This window comes from Pseudorasbora parva, chromosome 24 (assembly GCF_024679245.1).
Source record: "Pseudorasbora parva isolate DD20220531a chromosome 24, ASM2467924v1, whole genome shotgun sequence".
In the NCBI taxonomy this organism is placed as follows: domain Eukaryota; kingdom Metazoa; phylum Chordata; class Actinopteri; order Cypriniformes; family Gobionidae; genus Pseudorasbora; species Pseudorasbora parva.
In genome coordinates this window covers 850659-867180 of record NC_090195.1, presented here as the reverse complement: position 1 = coordinate 867180, position 16522 = coordinate 850659, and the positions used below count along the sequence as shown (strand labels likewise).

General features: G+C 40.6%; 1 protein-coding gene across 2 annotated transcripts in view; it reads right to left on the bottom strand.

Moving 5' to 3' along the window:
• Window positions 1-16221, bottom strand: part of LOC137063530 (lethal(3)malignant brain tumor-like protein 4) — a 55400-nt gene extending 39179 nt beyond the window's left edge. The window contains exons 1-9 of one of the 2 annotated variants that reach the window (XM_067434758.1): window positions 16096-16221; window positions 15324-15413; window positions 15200-15251; window positions 12405-12490; window positions 11286-11390; window positions 8585-8720; window positions 7846-7982; window positions 6283-6428; window positions 2480-2556 (exon numbers count right to left, since the gene is read on the bottom strand). In XM_067434758.1, coding sequence (XP_067290859.1) covers window positions 2480-2556; window positions 6283-6428; window positions 7846-7982; window positions 8585-8720; window positions 11286-11390; window positions 12405-12490; window positions 15200-15251; window positions 15324-15401 — 817 coding nt within the window. In that variant the 5' untranslated portion in view covers window positions 15402-15413; window positions 16096-16221. The remainder of the gene's footprint in view (window positions 1-2479; window positions 2557-6282; window positions 6429-7845; window positions 7983-8584; window positions 8721-11285; window positions 11391-12404; window positions 12491-15199; window positions 15252-15323; window positions 15414-16095) is intronic. The other variant, XM_067434759.1, reaches the window with a different exon arrangement.
• Between the last annotated feature and the right edge of the window lie 301 nt (window positions 16222-16522).

Below are 16522 nucleotides of genomic sequence, written 5' to 3'. Positions count from 1 at the left end.
TGATATATGAACGCAACACGGACCAAAGACATGTAGACGAACCAAAAACAGGACGTGATGTCACGAGATGCGACGCATAGTCAGCTGATTTGACGACGCGGAGAGATCGGTGTATCCAGAATGAGTAACGTTAACGTCAGAGGGCAAACGTGGAGCAACGAGGAAGAGCCTCATCAATATTTGGTCTGACGAGCATGTTTCGAAAATGCTAAAAAAAACACACAAAGCAAACCTGGCTCTTCTCATCAGAGCACCTGTCGGCCATTAGACGGTACAGACGACAGAACGGCCGTCTCTGTTCTGCACAGCGGAGGAAATCCTGGAGCGGTTTTGAATGTTTTGAACACTTCATGAGCTCTTCATGAGTTCTCAGCGGGTAAATAATGCCATATGTACACGCATTAAATGATGGCGTTTAATCCGGAACAGCGTTGTTCTGAGTGTTCGGTAAGCAGCTCCTACGTCAGATAAGCCGACCAATCAGGTTGTGAGCGTCTCCCTGAGCCTTTGGTTCGGTAACTTTAGGGTCGCTGTTAGAAATGCCAGTGTGAACGCTGAGCGGACCAGGACTATATGTTTTGTTTTGGTTTTTTGGTCCGGACCAAACGAACCGAACTAACCGAACTACAAGTGTGAACGCACCCTTATGCTGCGTCCCAATTCGCCTACTTCACTTACTTATACTACGTCCTAAAAGTTTGTACTCTTTTTGTGAAGAAAAGGTATATAATTTTGAGTGTGTAGCAGAAAAGTATGCAAGCTTCGGGACATACTATTTCGCCATCTTTAACGGACTCTGTCGCTTAGTTGTGTGTCAATCATCGTCAGATTCGTCACAGTTCAAATCCTCCACATCCAGTTTAATCTCCTGCCGTATCGGAGAGAAATGTAGCCGCTCGTTGATCTGCCATGTGTGTGTCTTTAATGCAGAGATTCTCCTCGTGTGTTTGCAGTTTAAATATAATGATGCATTTAAGAGTTAACGGCCAAACGTGTCATTACAAAAGTCCTCAATGCTGCTGCGGGTGAAATGTAATGTGGACAACACTGAATAAATATATTTTTGTCGGGTTAAATACTGATAGTTGGTCACTCAAACTCCTTTATCTAAACTTCTCTACTTAACCGTCGGACTCGCACATCCGCCATGTTTGTAGTTTTTTTTAATGCTTTTTATCCACGTTTGTAGTTCTAATCGAATCCTCGTCCAACTCGCAATGGGTTGTGGGTAATATCCGCCGTTAGAGTGCCCATTGATTCATACTTCGAATTCGGACCGGAAATAGTAAACCATCCGGGAATCTTTACAATACTCTCAACATACTATGATTTGGGACATACTAATTCTATTTTTGAATACTATTTAGGATGGATAGTATGCGAATTGGGACGCAGGGTTAGTCTCCTCAGATGCGCTGCTAACGTTACTTTTACTCTAATTGTCCCACAGACTTTAGAAAGTAAGTGCAGAAGCGGCCATTATAAAGCTTTAGCTCCTGTAGAGATTAGCATCCTCCCCTTCAGACTCTCTGTTCTTTAAGACTGGAGCACCCAAAACCTTCTTTTTGGTCTTTTAAATAAAATGAAAAGCTCGTCTTCATGACTGATGAAGTGTTTTCTCAGCTGCAGCCGCAAATGTTTAGGAATGTTGGAGCTCTGAAACGCCGCAAATTCGTGTCACAGCTGATGTGAATGGTTTTGACGCAAAATATTCGCTTATTCGCTCCCCTTTTCCGTTACGCGTCCGGTGTGAAAGGGCATTAAGGCTGAACCACTGGAGTCACATGACTATTATAACCACGTCTTTACTTCCTTTCTGACCCTTGAAAGTGGACATTGCCGTCTATGGAGGGGTCAGAGAGCTCTCGGATCTCATCAGAAATATCTTCATCTGTGTCTGAAGATGAACGACGGTCTTGAGGAAGAATTTATGTCTCTGGGTGAACTGTCCCTTTAAAAACACAGGTTCTTTATTGGCATTAAACACAGCTGGCATGTGCCGTGGTGAATTGAGGTCATGTCAGATTGGATTGGCTCTCGCTCGGCTGATTTCACCTCCACACACAGCGGCGGATCATTCCCATCACATCTGTGAGGAAAAGACCAGAGCTTTCCTTACGCTCCTCAAACGTCCTGCTTTAAACGCTTTGGCATGACAAATCACGTCCTTTCTGTCTCTAGAGCAGTTGAATGTTGATTATTCCTCATATTCTCCATTGTTGCGGCTCCTCTTTTCCCAGTCTGGCAGTAACTCTGTTTAGTCTCTATGAAGCCCCGCCTTCTGAAAGCACACTGTGCTCTGATTGGTCGGCTGGAGCGGTGTGTTGTGATTGGTAAAATGTCCCGCCCCTTACCATAACCGGCAATTCCAACACACAACTAACAAACAACCATAATCCGTCCATCCATCATCCAATGATCAACCAGGCCCGCCCCTTTATTATGCGCATTAATTATTATAATGAGGTTTGATACCCACCCTGTGGTGCAGTGAGCGGCCGGCCGTGGTCCTGACACCAGCCCACCGGGTGAATATGAGGACTGCTCGCATCACACCTGAGGAAATAAAGTTCATGCATCAATCTCAGCCGAACAACCAATCACGGGAGGTGTGTTTATTGATCCAGCCAATGGAAGAAAGAGTGTGCAAGGGATAGAGAAAGAGCGTATTTAAGCCACGCCCACATTTATTTTCCATTGACTTTGTCAGATCTGGACAGTCACTCAGCTCATTTCCTCGAGTCCTGTACTGAAGTTCACTGTTTGAGTCTCTGTGCTTTACTGGAGTATTATTCTTTCTGTAATCTTCTGACTTTAACTTCACTCCATCTGAAAGACAAATATCGTCCTCTTTACTCCACTACATTTCTATCAAGGTCCTCGAAGTGGAAAGTCGTTTCTGTCGCAGCTTTGAAAGTCAGTGATGATTTTTTTCTTCTTTAAAAGGTGTTTGGGTTTTTGCAGAAAGCCTTTCAGGAATCACTCTTGTAGAGTCTCGTGAAGTTCAATGATTTCACAGCATTTATTAAACACTGATTTATAGTTTAGAGCAAAATGACGGAAGAAGACGGATGTCCAAATGCTCATTTAGTGGAGGATTCACATAAACAAAGTTGATTCTGTCTTCAGTGAAGGTGAACAGTGTGAGAATATCAGATGTGTATCAGTGTATTGGATCCGTGCATTCGGCCTTAAAGTGACAGCAGCTTTGTAACTTTTCTACAAGTATTTAAATGAGTTTAAGTTAGTCGTCTGCTAGTGTGTCAGATGGAGCGTCACTGACTGGCTTAAACCATGACGGCATAATGTGCATTTATACAACTATAATACAATAATGCAGCGACATAAAGAAGGACATTTACTTTTGATACTTAAGTACTTTTGAAAACAAATACTTATGAAGTTAAAGTCAGAAGTTTACAGAAAAAATAATACTCCAGTAAAGCACAGAGACTCAAACAGTGAACTTCAGTACAGGACTCGAGGAAATGAGCTGAGGGACTGTCCAGCTGTGGCGCCTGATTAAGGGAGTGTGTCGTTTATCGTGTATTTCATTAAGAATAACTGGCTAATGAACCAAAAATTCAAGTGGCGTGGAGTATCTGTGCTGGGCTTTACTCAATATTTTAATAAGTCACCAGTTAAATATAATAGTATAAAATACAACGTGACGGACACTAGATAATTTAATAATTATAATATGACTGCATGGAGAACCGTACTCATATATATTAACTCTCGCTTTGCCTTGTTGGTCAGATAAACAGAGAAAAGAAAAACTGACATTGGATAATTTTTCAGCGCACCAAACACAAAATAAAGTATTTTGGCTGTATTATTTGTGTCCCCTTCAAAAATTGTTTTTGAGAAATTTGATGTTTATTGAACATCTCCAACTGTTAGATGAAATGTACGCCCCTGGACACGGGCAATAACTCGGGAAGCTTCAGCAGAACAATGGCTCAGTTTGGGGATCCTGACACTCAGTGTGTCTCAGTGTGTCTCCGTGTGTCTCAGTGTGTCTCCGTGTGTCTCAGTGTGTCTCAGTGTGTCTCAGTGTGTCTCAGTGTGTCTCAGTGTGTCTCAGTGTGTCTCCGTGTGTCTCAGTGTGTCTCAGTGTGTCTCAGTGTGTCTCAGTGTGTCTCAGTGTGTCTCAGTGTGTCTCCGTGTGTCTCAGTGTGTCTCAGTGTGTCTCAGTGTGTCTCAGTGTGTCTCAGTGTGTCTCAGTGTGTCTCCGTGTGTCTCAGTGTGTCTCCGTGTGTCTCAGTGTGTCTCCGTGTGTCTCCGTGTGTCTCAGTGTGTCTCAGTGTGTCTCAGTGTGTCTCAGTGTGTCTCAGTGTGTCTCAGTGTGTCTCAGTGTGTCTCAGTGTGTCTCCGTGTGCAGTAAACATTCTGTCAAATATCCAGATGTCAGTTTTATATATTATATTTCCTGTCTCTGATTACTTTCTCCTCCAGTGGGCGTCGTTCTCAGTGTAATATAACATGTCCCGCTCTGACTCTAGTGCATGTCTGCACTTATGTCTTTAAACGCTCGTTTTTTGGGTCAGCAGCTTATAAACACTTCTGTTTTTTATCTTGTTTTCTGCACAGCTCGTCACATTTCAGCTTTTATGTTCGATTTTTTGTAATAAGTCAGAAATGATAATGAGGCGATTCCCACAATAGAGAGTCAATGGAGACGGTCGGTGCTTTCAGATTATGACATCATAAAGCTGTGTGTGTGTGTGTGTGTGTGTGTGTGTGTGTGTGTGTGTGTAGCATCTGTGTGAGAGCTCCCCCTGCTGGACACAGCCAGTAATAACACACTGATCTAATATGTGCGGACTCTATTTTGACTCCTCTTCCTCTCATGAGCAGTGATGGATCAGTCAGGCATTATAAACACACGTTAATAAGCAGAAGTGGACATGCATATTAATGTGATACTACACACACTCACACACACACACACTCACACACACTCACACACACACACACTCACACCATTAAACATCAGCGGGATATGAGCGACGCTGCACTTCATCATCATCATCACCTGCATTCTTCATCTCGTCTGATCTTATAATGTTTTGAATATTCATTTCATCAAGGGCTGCGCATATTCAGCCGTTTAACCACTGTCTGTCTATCCCTCCATCCATTCATCCATCTGTCTATCCCTCTATCCATCCATCCATCCACCCACCCACCCATCTATATATCTGATCCATCCATCTATCCATTCATCCATCTGTCTATCCCTCTATCCATCCATCTGTCTATCCCTCTATCCATCTATATATCTGACCCATCCATCCATCTGTCTATCCATCCATCCATTCATCCATCTGTCTATCCCTCTATCCATCCATCCATTCATCCATCTGTCTATTCCTCTATCCATCCACCCACCCATCCATCTATCCATTCATCCACCCATCCATCTTTCTATCCCTCTATCTATCCATCCTTCCACCCATCCATATATCTGATCCATCCATCTATCCATTCATCCATCCATCCATCTGTCTATCCCTCTATCTATCCATCATCCACCCATCCATCTATATATCTTATCCATCCATCTATCCATTCATCCATCTGTCTATCCCTCTATCGATCCATCCATCCATCTATATATCTGATCCATCCATTCATCTATCCATCCATCCATCTGTTTTTCCCTCTCTCCATCCATCTATCCATCTGTCTATCCCTCTATCCATCCATCCACCCATCCATCTATATATCTGATCCATCCATCTATCTATCCCTCTATCCATCCATCCATATATCTGATCCATTCATCCATCCATCTATTTATCTGATCCATTCATCCATCGATTCATGATTCGGATCGCCAATGTCTCGTGATTTCAGCAGTTTGACGAATCATGAATCGATTCACTGATTCATAACCGTTTGAATCTTTATTTGAGGATTGAACACAAACGCGGAAGAGAAGCCAATGCTGAATAAAGTCGTAGTTTTTGTTATTTTTGGACCCAAATGTATTTTGGATGCTTCAAGAGACTCTAATTAACCCACTGATGTCTCATATGGACTACTGTGATGATGTTTTTATTCCCTTTCTGGACATGGACAGTATAGTGTGCATACACTTGCATACGCTCTCGGACTAAATATAAAATATCTTAAACTGTGTGTGAAGATGAACGGAGGTCTGACGGGTGTGGAGCGACATTAGGGAGAGGAGTTAATGACAGATGTTTCGTTTGTGGGTGAACTAACGCTTTAACTGGTCCCAGTGAGCTGCTGTGGGAGCTCCAGTAGCCTCACCAGTAGTCGTAGGTGTCGTCCCAGTTGTCGAAGTGGACCAGGAAGCGGTTCTCCACGATATCAGCCACAGTGGCCACACACACCAGACACGGGTTCTTCCGGTCCACCGCCTCCAGCTTCTGGCCCACCGCAAACACTGAGGCGCTCTGAGGAGGACAAACACATCTGTCCATCATCCATCCATCTCTCCAAACACATCTGTCCATCATCCATCCGTCCATCCAAACACATCTGTCCATCATCCATCCGTCCATCCAAACACATCTGTCCATCATCCATCCATCTCTCCAAACACATCTGTCCATCATCCATCCATCTCTCCAAACACATCTGTCCATCATCCATCCATCTCTCCAAACACATCTGTCCATCATCCATCCGTCCATCCAAACACATCTGTCCATCATCCATCCATCTCTCCAAACACATCTGTCCATCATCCATCCATCTCTCCAAACACATCTGTCCATCATCCATCCATCTCTCCAAACACATCTGTCCATCATCCATCCATCTCTCCAAACACATCTGTCCATCATCCATCCATCTCTCCAAACACATCTGTCCATCATCCATCCATCTCTCCAAACACATCTGTCCATCATCCATCCATCTCTCCAAACACATCTGTCCATCATCCATCCGTCCATCCAAACACATCTGTCCATCATCCATCCATCTCTCCAAACACATCTGTCCATCATCCATCCGTCCATCCAAACACATCTGTCCATCATCCATCCATCTCTCCAAACACATCTGTCCATCATCCATCCATCTCTCCAAACACATCTGTCCATCATCCATCCATCTCTCCAAACACATCTGTCCATCATCCATCCATCTCTCCAAACACATCTGTCCATCATCCATCCATCTCTCCAAACACATCTGTCCATCATCCATCCATCTCTCCAAACACATCTGTCCATCATCCATCCATCTCTCCAAACACATCTGTCCATCATCCATCCGTCCATCCAAACACATCTGTCCATCATCCATCCGTCCATCCAAACACATCTGTCCATCATCCATCCATCTCTCCAAACACATCTGTCCATCATCCATCCATCTCTCCAAACACATCTGTCCATCATCCATCCATCTCTCCATCATCCATCCGTCCATCCAAACACATCTGTCCATCATTCATCCATCTCTCCAAACACATCTGTCCATCATTCATCCATCTCTCCAAACACATCTGTCCATCATTCATCCATCGCTCCAAACACATCTGTCCATCATTCATCCATCTCTCCAAACACATCTGTCCATCATCCATCCATCTATCCATCATCCATCCAATCCATCATCCATCCAATCTATCCATCAATCCATCCATCCATCAATCCATCCATCATCCATCCATCATCCATCCATCATCCATCCATCCAATCTATCCATCCAATCTATCCATCCATCCATCATCAATCCATCATCCATCCATCCAATCTATCCATCCAATCTATCCATCCATCCATCCATCCATCCATCATCATCCATCATCATCCATCCATCTATCCATCCATGAAAGAGCTGGGCACATCTCCATCTGACCTCTGTCATGAGCCGTGAAGAAGCCATCAGACCGGCTGGACTTACGGTGCTTTGGGATCTGAAGAGACTCTTTGGTGCAGCTTGAGCATTACAGGCCTCCAGATACTTCTCCCAGTCGAACTCGCTTGGCTTATAACCTGAGGAAAACGAATGAGATGAACAAGAGAAAAAAGACTGAAGCAGGCACATGACACGAACATCAGGCGGTGTGTTGAGGATGGTGCCGGAGATCTAATAAGATCTAACTCTAAGGGTCTAAGGGCCGGAGGTCCTCCAGAACATTTCAGGGAATAAAAAGACAAAGCAAAAATGGATCAACTGTTTAATTTTCTAAATGTTTCTCTCCTTTCTTGCCATAACCATACTTTCCAGAATTGCAAATGTTTGTCTTGTACCTTTCACAGTGAGTTTTTCTCGCTTTATCTCCCTCACTGGGGCTGTAAGGCAGGATTCCTAACGCAGTATGAAAGCTTGTTCACAGGCATTTATTGTGAAAGTTGCTAAGGCAAATCATTTTTAATTGAAAATGTTCTTCAGGTTTATACATCCAACATTAAATATAGCCAGTTTAAGTTTGGAAACAATATTTTGTATGCATAATGTCACACTTACTATGACTTACTGTTTGTTTCATAAAGGAAAATATCGAGATAGATTTTAGGAAGGGGTCCTTCATAACGCTCATCATAATTGGGGGTCCTTGGCGTCATAAAGTTTGAAAACCCCTGATCTAACGAACCTTTGGGCGGATGAAGTTTGTGTCCCGTGGACTCGCACCATCCGGCTGGCTTGATGTCAGGAGAGTCGGCGTTTACCCAGAAGTCATAGCACTCCGAGTACCCGTCGATTCGGAGGCGCAGACGGAAGCCAATCACCTTCAACAACAAGCAAATCCACAGATATCTCAACAAAAACAGACTTTTTTGACCTCCGCACGAAAATCAAACCAGGGCCGTATTTATCAAACATCTTAGAATTACTCACAAGAACACTGACTTAAGAGTAAAACAATTCTTGGCTCAAAGCTGCGCTTGAAAGTTAGTTATCAAGCGTCCCAATCATACTTTAAGTGAAGTGTAGGACTACATCTGAAGTGGCAGTCTTAGAGTAGATTTACGACACTTTAGCACTATTCGTGAGGGACTAGTATTATCTGGGACCTCTGGTGATTTGTAATTATTGCAGAGAATGTCTGTGATCTTAATCCCGTGCCAATCGGCCATGTCTGTAATTTGTAAAGTAAAACTTCCCCTGCAAATGACCGGCCATATTTCACCGAACACCGAGGTCCTGTGATGATAGTAGTCCCGTGCGAATCGGCATCTCTGTGATGTGGCCAGGATTAGGCGTTTTTGCAAGCTTTTCTTCTTCCTGTGGGCATTTCTATCTTTATCTTTCACAAAGGCTGCATTCATAATGCGCACCGTTATGACTTCCCGCACGGATTATACTTTCACTTTTGAATGAGTATCAATTTGGGAGTAAACTGATTGAATGGTGTGTTTAATATTAACATCAATACTGTTCTTAATGAAGAACAGAACAGAACAGGACAATGACAAGCTCGCTTAAATGGCCGCTTTTACATTCAGCTCTGAAACTGAATCATCCGCCGTGTGTCAGCTTCTCACTCGTGATGAATGAACTCTGACTCATCTGTTCTCTAACTGAACGAAATTATGTTTATTTATTACTATAAAATAATCAAAACGATATCGATGCCTGTTCATACAGCTATATCTATAACGATGCCTTGACATCATATCCGGGAGATAAGTCCGTAAATTCGAGTAAAATCACAGGCTTTGCTTATCCCGTGCGAATGCGCCACAAAACTCAGATGTGGAGTCATTTCTAAATCACAGAGGTCCAGATAATACTAATCCCGTGCGAATAGTGCTTTTTATGTGCCACAAACGGGAATTTCGGATGATGTCATAGGCATGAACCAATCACTGAAGAGATGTCCTTATTTAGGAATATTCTCAGATAAATTCACATTGAATGGTGAAGCTCCTAAGAGGAGTTTACATCCAACACACATTTGGCAATAAAGAGATTTAAGAGAATACATTATAATATAGACATGTGAAGTGGAAGATAAACATGTTTTCATCCATGGCTTAATTACATTTTTTAAACTGGTGTGCTGTTTACTGACCTGCCTATAGCCTAGATGTTTTTTAATGTAATCAGCCATCATGGGTTCCAGAAGAAAACTGAACTGGCAGGAGGAAGAAGCGATCGCTACTGCTGCTGAATTACTCGAACAGCGTTTTTTATTTATTTATAAAAGCCAACATTAACCAGCGCTGGAAAAGATGACGCCTGCTCTGTCCGAACGATACCGTTTGATGAACTGCTCATCGTCAAACATTTCAAACACATTCTCCCTCTCTGGAAAGATTTGGGATGGAGATCACACTCACAGCTCCGCTCCGCTCAGGCACTCATTTAAACAGATGCTAAGCAATGTGAGTGTTTTAACTTCTCAAATTAATTTATATGAAAGTTAAGCTTCCAAAGGCATGAACTGAACACACGTTGTGAATGTATGCCGCGAGTGTGGTCGCGATTACCTCAGCTCTCATCAGCTCATTGATGACGTTAAATGTAATCTGACTCCTGCAGCGTTAGTGCTGTGAGACTCGCGCGGCGACTCCAGCGTTATGTTGAACACACACGTTCAGTTTTTAATTGTAGCGTCTTCTCTAACTCAGTCACTGTAATCCAGTAGCGGTGACTGTCGGCGTGGCCTCACAGGGCAGTGAAGCATTCTGGGAATTGTAGTCTTTCATCCCCATGAGACAAAAATACATTTTCTGTCTTTTCTCAGTCTAGAAGGCACCAAATTCAAAAATAATTTCACATTTCTACTACATTAATGACCCAGATTAAACACAGATTCATCTTTCCAGCGCTGAAATAACTGGGAGAGTAAGAGGGATTCTTAGCTTTAAGACAATTGATAACTTGCTTTTATACTTAAGTTTGAAAGTAGAAGTAAATTTCATGAATTCTCAGCACTTAAGACTAAAATAGCCCTTTGAGAAGCTTGATAAATACGGGCCCTGATAATTGCCAGAAAATGGCGACAAAAAGTTATTACATTCGTCAAACCGTTCCTCGAATAACGTGCCAACAAATTTAAATAAAAATAATCTTGTTTTCTGTTTGAATTAAGATTATTTTTCTCACCCCATTGGCAGATTATTGATCTTATTTTAAGCAAAAACTCTCTTCATTTTGAGTTATTTTCCCCAAAACAAGACAATTACTTTCGCTTGTCTAGTAAATGTCTCTTTATGTAAGAATTTTTAATATTTTGACTAGAAACAAGACAAAAATACTAAGTAAGAAAAGCATTTTTTGCAGTGTGTCAAATGTTTTGATGGTAAAGTGTGCATCTACTGAATGAGTTAATTGAGCGGATTTCTGACCTCGGCCACAGACAGCACACAGAACATGGACGGATGCAGCGGATCGATGCCTTCCAGCCTCATCCCAACTTTAAATCCACTTCTGCTGTTTGGGAACGCCTGGGACTAGAGGAGAGCAAACACAAGAAGAACTTTAGGAACAAACCACATCCTTCTGGCTCCACCAAACCAACATTTGAGACGCTGCGACGCCATTGGTCCGCTGGTTAGGCCAGTTATCCAATCACAGCCTCTACTGAGTCAGCTGAGGGATTCATTCAGTAAACGTCTTCTTATTTATTTCTATCGCTCTTCTCCAGCGGCGATTGTGTCAGAGCAGCTTCAGTGTTAAACAGGACAATACTGCAGCAGAATTAGATTTGGCTGTACAGTCGTTCTGGAGTAAACAGTGATGTTATCAGCTTATTTTAATTTATCAGAGAGACAATGTTGGCAGATCAGGATTATAGTTTATAGAATTAAATAAGACCTCATTCATTAATTTGTATATTTAGTTGAATAACTCTGATCATAATGTTAGTGTCCCCAACTGAGCAAGCCAAGCCAAAGGCGACCAAAGGAACCCAAACTCCATCAGGGCATGATGGAGAAAAATAACCCTTAGAGAAACCAGACTCAGTCTTATTGGATAAATAATGAGCAGCTTTAGTTGAGAGCAGGTTTTTTATGCACATAATGCTTTTTTTATGTGATATGCTGCAGATTAATCTGCTGATTCTGCTCAATCGTCACTATTACATATTTTTGCATTGGGTTTTAAATAGTTTAGTAATCAAAAAGAATGTCTAATTATATCATACATAACCGAACAACAAATTATTAAAGGTTTAATAAAAATATAATTTAAGTGCCCTATGAAAGTCTTATTTTTTTCTGTTCAAATTATTCTGGATTTCCTTTTTTAGTTGTTAAAATACAATTTTTAGAGATCAAAAATCATGTCTAAGTAATTAAAATCATACGACTTGCACATTAGGGAGAGGAGTTAATGACAGAAGTTTCATTTTGGGTGAACGAACCCTTTAATAACTTAAAATCTGTGCTTTTTCCCGTGGCAGAAGTCATCGGGCCTAATTAGAGCTGGATGCTGATAAACTGACCCCAGATCAGAAGCCATACCTCAGTAAAGAGCTGCAGTGGAGCCGCTTCGGCACGCTCGTCCTCCAGATACTGATCCCAGGACCACGGCTTCTTCTTCCCACTCACTGCAGACACACACACACACACACACACACACACACACACACACACACACACACACACACACACACACACACACACACACACACACACACACACACACACACACACACACACACACAATCAACCAGAGCAAACATCTGAGCAATAACATTCGCATCCAGACCACATTTCCCCACGGGGACATTGATTTTAATAATAACTTAAGAACTGTTAAATACTGTACACAGCAAAAAATGCTTTTCTTTTCTTAGTATTTTTGTCTTGTTTTCTGTTTGAATTAAGATTATTTTTCTCACCCCATTGGCAGATTATTTATCTTATTTTAAGCAAAAACTCTCTTCATTTTGAGTTATTTTCCCCAAAACAAGACAATTACTTTTGCTTGTCTAGTAGATACTTCTTGTTTTAAGATTTTTTAGATGTTTGGACTAGAAACAAGACAAAAATACTGAGTAAGAAGAGCATTTTTTGCAGTGAGAGATACGAGGTTGTTAATCGGTGGTGTTTGCTGCTGTTAAAGCCATCAGCCCACACTATTTCAGCTAACCTTTTAAATAATTGTTTAACATTGGAATTAGTAGTGAAAAACTACATTACCCATGATGCTGTGCAAAAATTCCCCCATTTAGAGTCAGAGTGAATTACAATGAATTTCCAGGAGAAAAAAAGTTTTTTTTAATAAATTGCTTTTAAATTGTATACGTTTCATGGTTTCAATTTATTACACAAGCTTTTTAAAACTGTTTAAAAATTATATTTAAATGGTTAATCTTTCAATAAATTGTATTTTTTTAAGGCTTTAGTTTTTTATTTAATTTAGTTTTTTGTTTTAAAGCACGACTAATTAACTAAAATCATAAAACCTTTAACAATAATTTACAAAAAAACTACATTACCCATAATGCTGTGCAGAACATTCCACCAATCAGAGACAAATACACCAAAAGAGCAAATTACACTGAATTTTGAAATAAATATATTAATAAATAAATATATAATATTTATTTATTTATATAATATTTATTTATTGGTATATATATAATATTTATTTATTGTTAAAAAATGTAAAATTTATTTAAAAGATTAACCAAAATGTACATTTAATTTTTTCTTGATTGTGTTTTAATGGTTAAATTAAATGGTTGTAATCAGAAATCATGTCTAATTAATTGAAATCATTAAAATGTATACAATAATGTAGTTTAAAAAAACTACATTACCAATGATGCTGTGCAGAACATTCCACCAATCAGAGTCAAAACACACAAAAAGAGCTAATGACAATCTTCCTACGCTCTCAAAATATTTAAATATAGATTTGCATATTTTGCAATTAACTTAAATAGTTTGATATTTTGACGTGCTTCATTGGATTGTAGTTCTTTTCCCCGTGATTGTAGTTCTTTCCCCGTGGTTGTAGTTCTTTCCCCATGGTTGTAGTTCTTTCCCCGTGATTGTAGTTCCTTCCCTGTGATTGTAGTTCTTTCCCCGTGATTGTAGTTCGTTCCCCGTGATTGTAGTTCCTTCCCCGTGGTTGTAGTTCTTTCCCCGTGGTTGTAGTTCTTTCCCCGTGGTTGTAGTTCTTTCCCCGTGGCTGTAGTTCGTTCCCCGTGATTGTAGTTCTTTCCCCGTGGTTGTAGTTCTTTCCCCGTGGTTGTAGTTCTTTCCCCGTGGTTGTAGTTCTTTCCCCGTGGTTGTAGTTCTTTCCCCGTGGTTGTAGTTCTTTCCCCGTGATTGTAGTTCTTTCCCCGTGATTGTAGTTCCTTCCCCGTGATTGTAGTTCCTTCCCCGTGATTGTAGTTCTTTCCCCGTGATTGTAGTTCTTTCCCCGTGATTGTAGTTCTTTCCCCGTGATTGTAGTTCTTTCCCTGTGATTGTAGTTCTTTCCCCGTGATTGTAGTTCTTTCCCCGTGATTGTAGTTCTTTCCCCTGTGATTGTAGTTCTTTCCCTGTGATTGTAGTTCTTTCCCTGTGATTGTAGTTCTTTCCCCTGTGATTGTAGTTCTTTCCCTGTGATTGTAGTTCTTTCCCCTGTGATTGTAGTTCTTTCCGTGATTGTAGTTCTTTCCCCTGTGATCGTAGTTCTTTCCCTGTGATTGTAGTTCTTTCCCCTGTGATTGTAGTTCTTTCCCTGTGATTGTAGTTCTTTCCCTGTGATTGTAGTTCTTTCCCCTGTGATCGTAGTTCTTTCCCTGTGATTGTAGTTCTTTCCCTGTGATTGTAGTTCTTTCCCTGTGATTGTAGTTCTTTCCCTGTGATTGTAGTTCTTTCCCTGTGATTGTAGTTCTTTCCCTGTGATTGTAGTTCTTTCCCTGTGATTGTAGTTCTTTCCCTGTGATTGTAGTTCTTTCCCCTGTGATTGTAGTTCTTTCCGTGATTGTAGTTCTTTCCCCTGTGATCGTAGTTCTTTCCCTGTGATTGTAGTTCTTTCCCCTGTGATTGTAGTTCTTTCCCTGTGATTGTAGTTCTTTCCCTGTGATTGTAGTTCTTTCCCCTGTGATCGTAGTTCTTTCCCTGTGATTGTAGTTCTTTCCCCTGTGATTGTAGTTCTTTCCCTGTGATCGTAGTTCTTTCCCTGTGATTGTAGTTCTTTCCCTGTGATTGTAGTTCTTTCCCTGTTCAAATACTTCAAAGTATTGTAAAGCTGATGACTTTTTTTAAAATCTCTATGCGACTAAATGAACATTATTAAATATGAGTTTTTGCTCTACCTTGCGAAGTGGAAACTTTATTCTTCATCTTGACGTCGTCTTTCGGTCGCTCCTGAGGAGGAAGCAGAAAGTCTCGTCACTGATTGGCCGGCACTGAGCTGAAGGTCAGAGGTCACGTACTCACTCTCAGACTGTACTCGTCCGATGCGCTTCTAGGGGTCAAACTCAGTTTCTTCCTCTTGCGGTCGTCGCTCTGCATCATTACAGATCGACTCTGCGGACACAAATCATATTTCATTTAAACTCGATCTCATAATATGAGGATGATTGAGTTATGAATCTATGAATGAGTTATTAATCAAACTATAATTTTTTTAACTATTATTAACTAAATAAAGAAAAATATATATATAATTAAGTATTCTTTTTTTAAAATACTTAATTATTTATTACTGATATATATATATATATATAGTTTTTTATTTTTTATTTACAGTACATCTAATGTTTTATTTAATATTAAACAAATAAGACAAATATTAGTAGATGCACTGTAAATAAATAAAATAAAAAATTACTAAATAAGAAATATTACCATAATAATGTTAAATACATTCACATTTAATATATAATTAAAATGTTAATTATTATATATTACTATATGTTTTACAGTACATTTTTTTATGTTCAAACATTAAACCATTTACTGTCAGAAAACAACAGGAAGTCCTTGAAGTTTCCTTTGCTGACACTACATTTATACAGATATTGATGTGAACATTTATATAAATGTTTAATTGACAGGCGTTATAACTATAATTACTTTAATAAATCACAGCCTGTTTGATTTAAGACCATATCACGACTGCAGTTTGACCTACCAGATGATCTCTGATGAGTTAATATTTCATAATAATCATGATGAAGATGAAGAAAAGCATGAGGAATAAACTGACCGTCTGAGATCGTCAGGGTTTCATCCCGCACGCGTCCGACTCAAACACAGCTTCATCTGTCCCGGACCAACCAGAGCACACACACACACACACACACACATAGGACCTGAAAGAGACCATCAACATCAGATCATTCGTCCTCATCATCAGAACGAAAGCAACACACACCAGACACACACACACACACACACACACACACACACACACACACCAGACACACACAAACACCAGACACACACAAACATCACACACACACACACACACACACCAGATACACACACACGTCTGGTTCACTATCTTTGTGGGGACTCTCCATAGGCGTAATGGTTTTTATACCGTACAAACTGTACATTTTATCCTCCTACACTGCCCCTAAACCTACCCATCACACACACACACACACACACACACACACAACCAGACACAC